This window comes from Sitodiplosis mosellana, unplaced genomic scaffold, assembly GCF_009176505.1.
Source record: "Sitodiplosis mosellana isolate CC-2019 unplaced genomic scaffold, AAFC_SMos_1.0 Smas_scaffold_5, whole genome shotgun sequence".
In the NCBI taxonomy this organism is placed as follows: Eukaryota; Metazoa; Arthropoda; class Insecta; order Diptera; family Cecidomyiidae; genus Sitodiplosis; species Sitodiplosis mosellana.
Window position 1 is genome coordinate 527,965 of NW_022595248.1, and position 3,916 is coordinate 531,880.

The window sequence follows — 3,916 nt, forward strand, 5'->3', positions numbered from 1 at the left end:
CAAGAGAGAGAAAGCGACCAACTAACGATTTTCAAAATCAATCAAGTCGAAATTTTGCATGTTTCACATCAACATATTTCTTGTACTTACGACATCACTTGATTAAAATGTTAAATGGCACATGGCAAAAACTGCATTCGTCAGCCCATTGAAATACATGAATTTTAATGATTTGAAGTGAATCGGAGTTTTTTTTTGTCCGGCTTTCTCTTCATGTGGAAATATTGAGTTTATATTTATGTTTCCGTGTATGTTCGTCCGAGATCCATAAAATTGATTTCAGTTTTAAAGCCTTTAAAATTTGTTCCTTGTCTCTGGTAAGCCGCTTCCCCAAGCGCTTCGTAAGCTGATAATCCATTTTCATTGGCGGATCCATGTTATAGTTTGCACAAAAACACCTTCTGATCCAAAAATCCGGGTGAAATAAACGAAAATTTGATTAACTCGCACTCGTGTGTGTGCATGCGGTTGATGTTCAACTTTATGATACAATAAAATGTGTTCGCTCCTGCACTTTGCGATATATTTCGCAGGAACATTTTGTGAACAACGAAAATTTCACCTTTTCATGAAACTAATTTTCGATGGGCCGAGTTGGGTGAGCGAGAGAAAGAGCAAGAGAGAGGGAGAGAGTAAAAGAGAGAATGTTGAAAAAGAGATGGTTGAATGTTCAAATTGGATCACATTTAACAGACAAATTGCCATACGGAAACGATAACACCTGAAAAGCGGTCGAATGACCGTGTGTGTGTGCTTAAATTCAAAAACTTTGATATGGCGCGTGTGATTAGAATGAACAAAAGCAGACACTTTCACATCGTTGTTTTAACATTTCAATTGGGGAATTCTCCAAACTAATCTCGCAACAATAACCAAGCAACACCTGAAATTATGATATCCATAGAAAATAAACGACTGGTTGAATTATGATAGCATCCGCTACACGGCTCCAACAGCATTTTCCATTAAATTTTCAGCCAAACAGTTTTCAGTTAATAATAATAAAATTCGCAATCGAGTTTTGCGTAAATGAATGTCCATATTTCATGTGAAAACTTCGAAAATATCCCGTTTTATTAGTGGCATTTATTTAAAGTTCTCGGCCAAAATCAATTACACAGTTGGATGTATGCAGCACTGGAAATGAATAATGATGCCAACATTAGTACCAAACACATTGGTGAACCGGTTTCTGCTTTTTTTGCCACACCAACGAACCAAAATCCATCAATTATTTGACGCTCAAATGTGTGCGCACACTTGTTCGACAAAATAATTACTAAATAATAACATTCGAATTGACACAAAGTTCAACCATTGTTCGTTCAATATACATTTGAATTGAATTGAACACCGCCGACCATTTCATTGTGTCTATTCATTAACAATAAATAGGAAAACATAACAGATTTTTATCATGATTTTGCACAAATGAATATTGTCATGAATTACGGCTTTTCATTTATTTCCAATAACAATAACCATCGAATGATAACAAACAATAGAGAGTAGAAATCGTTTGACTGAATTTTGTGCCGTCGGATGGGTTCAAATGTTGAACATAAATATTTGACGATTAAACAGTTGCATCGGCATGCCATTGATGAAATGGAATTTTTTTGAGTATTGTATATCACCTAATATCATACATGCACCTAATCGAAATAAAAGTGATTTTTTTTCGAACATTTGCGTTGTTTACACTCTGAGTTGCATCGAGTGTAATAATACGATTTTGTCTCTTGAAAAATTATCTAAGAACCAACTACCGACGACACTTGTGATTTTGTTTGCTTTCAATCATTTGACCTTTATTCGCCAAACATACGAGTTGTGATAGCTTGAGTGGGAACTCGATTTGTGATAACCTCGCTGAATGTGCGAGAAATAGAAATTCGTGATTAGTCGTTGAAAGAAATCAGTTGATTAAAGACGTGTAAATAAAAAGAATTGCTTTAAATTGGTGAAGTGATGAAAATTAACTTAATATTACTTGCTATTCTTTGTCAATTTGCTAGTTGTACCAATATGAATTCCGTGCCATTTATCCATCAATCATGCCGAAATAGTGTTTATCCAAAGAGTAATATCAATCGATTCACTGTGCCAGATCGTTTCGTTCGCTGGAGTGTTGAATACCCTGAATACACGCCAATATTCTATGAGTCACCGAAAATTCATGGCAAACCTTATGCTGATCCAGCTATCGGTGAGTACTTCGTACTATGTAATTTTCAATGCCCAGTTTTTATTATGAAATGTTGATTTAATAATGGAATTTATTGCATATCGTACGAACATTGTAAATCAGATGCTATAAACTTCCACCCAAAATGGAATTCGATTGATGGAGATGTTGATCGCACTTCGTTCCATGGTGAATATGAAATTCGTAACAAATACCCATTGAATGTGGCTGGCCGGACTGGAATTATCGGAAGAGGATTGCTAGGGCGTTGGGGTGTATCACATGCAGCCGATTGTATTGTTACTAGGTGGAAACGAAATGATAATGGAACAATCGTGAAAGACACATCGACAAAAATGTAATTTAATTCAAACCCAATTGGCTATTGCATTAACAAAATCCATTGATTGAAGCTAAATTTTAAAGGAACATCTTGCAATTGGTGGCGATTCAGCATCGAGACAGTTCAGTGTGGGCTTTTCCAGGCGGTTTCGTCGATAAGAACGAAAAAGCCATCGATGCTGTGAAGAGAGAATTTGTTGAAGAAGCATTGAATTCCAAAAAAGGTATTTCTATTTTAAATTTTTAGTTCTTATTGATTTTTCTCAAGTTTTGAATTTGTAAATAACTCAAACATTTTAATTGAATTCAATAATCAAACCATTTCATATGCAGTGCCAGAAGTAGATGCATTTTTCAGTCAAAATAGAACGAAAATCTACACTGGTTACGTGGACGATTCAAGAAACACAGATAACGCTTGGATTGAAACGACGGCATATAATTTCCATGATTATTCTGGTGAAATATTCAAAAACGTTCTGCTCGAGGCAGGAGATGATGCTGCAAATGTTAAATGGCTGGATTTAGATCGATCGGTGGATTTACATGCCAGTCACAAGTATATTGTGAGTGAAGTTACCAAGCATTTGGATGCCCATTGGTGAAATTGACACACGAGAAAAAAAACATTGCTATGTATATCTACCATATGTATTTTGTAACGCCATAATTTACTTTGTTATGTGTGGAACTTCTTGAAAAATGCGATTCTCATGTTATATTTTTTGAAATACAAATAAATTATTTTCTAAAACAACCAAAGAAACGTCCTTATTCCAATAAATTCTATGATGACAGGAACTGCTTTATTCTACAGCCATAAAAAAATAACAATGGACATTTAATTATAGGACAATGATAGATAATTACATACTTATAGAAGCTGAAGGTAATATGTCCTACGGATAAGTTGTGATGACTGAAAATTCATTGATAACGCTTAAATTTAACTTCGCGCCCAGCTGCAACAAATTGATGCTAGTTCCTTTCCTTTGGTTGATTTTTTTCAGCCTTTTGCAAAATGTCTTTGGCTTCACCTGCGCACATTGACGTATGAAATCACAATTAAAATGGTGATATACAAGTATGACAACTTTACGAAATGCAAAGATTGAATAAATGTTTATCAACACAGCCAATTTACTTTAAATTCCTCAAGTATTTTAGATAATGCTACTTTTTGACTCTACAATGCTTAGAATCGCAACGATTCAATTGCTTTAATTTGCTTAATTCGGCAAGCGAATACTACGAGCAAATACTCAGTGAAAATTCCGAAACGTATCGTATGGAGTAAATGCCAATTTTTTACTTTAAATTCGTTGGCAAAAACTCCTGAAATTTTTACCTGTGGCAACCATTCTTGGTGTTGCCCCATTAGAATTA

The 3,916-nt window shown here is 34.8% G+C and overlaps 1 protein-coding gene across 2 annotated transcripts; it reads left to right on the forward strand.

Annotated features, from left to right (window-relative positions):
- The first annotated feature begins 1,912 nt into the window (after positions 1-1,912).
- LOC129566816 (ADP-ribose pyrophosphatase, mitochondrial-like) lies at positions 1,913-3,282 on the forward strand. Of its 2 annotated transcripts, XM_055443073.1 has the most exons (5): positions 1,913-1,936; positions 2,019-2,209; positions 2,312-2,546; positions 2,615-2,754; positions 2,864-3,282. In XM_055443073.1, exons 2-5 carry the CDS (start codon positions 2,029-2,031, stop codon positions 3,133-3,135), a joined length of 828 nt encoding a protein of 275 aa, XP_055299048.1. In that variant the 5' UTR covers positions 1,913-1,936; positions 2,019-2,028; the 3' UTR covers positions 3,136-3,282. The 2 variants fall into 2 exon arrangements, with proteins under 2 accessions (XP_055299048.1, XP_055299047.1); XM_055443072.1 differs by having other exon boundaries at positions 1,919-2,209.
- Positions 3,283-3,916: the final 634 nt, after the last annotated feature.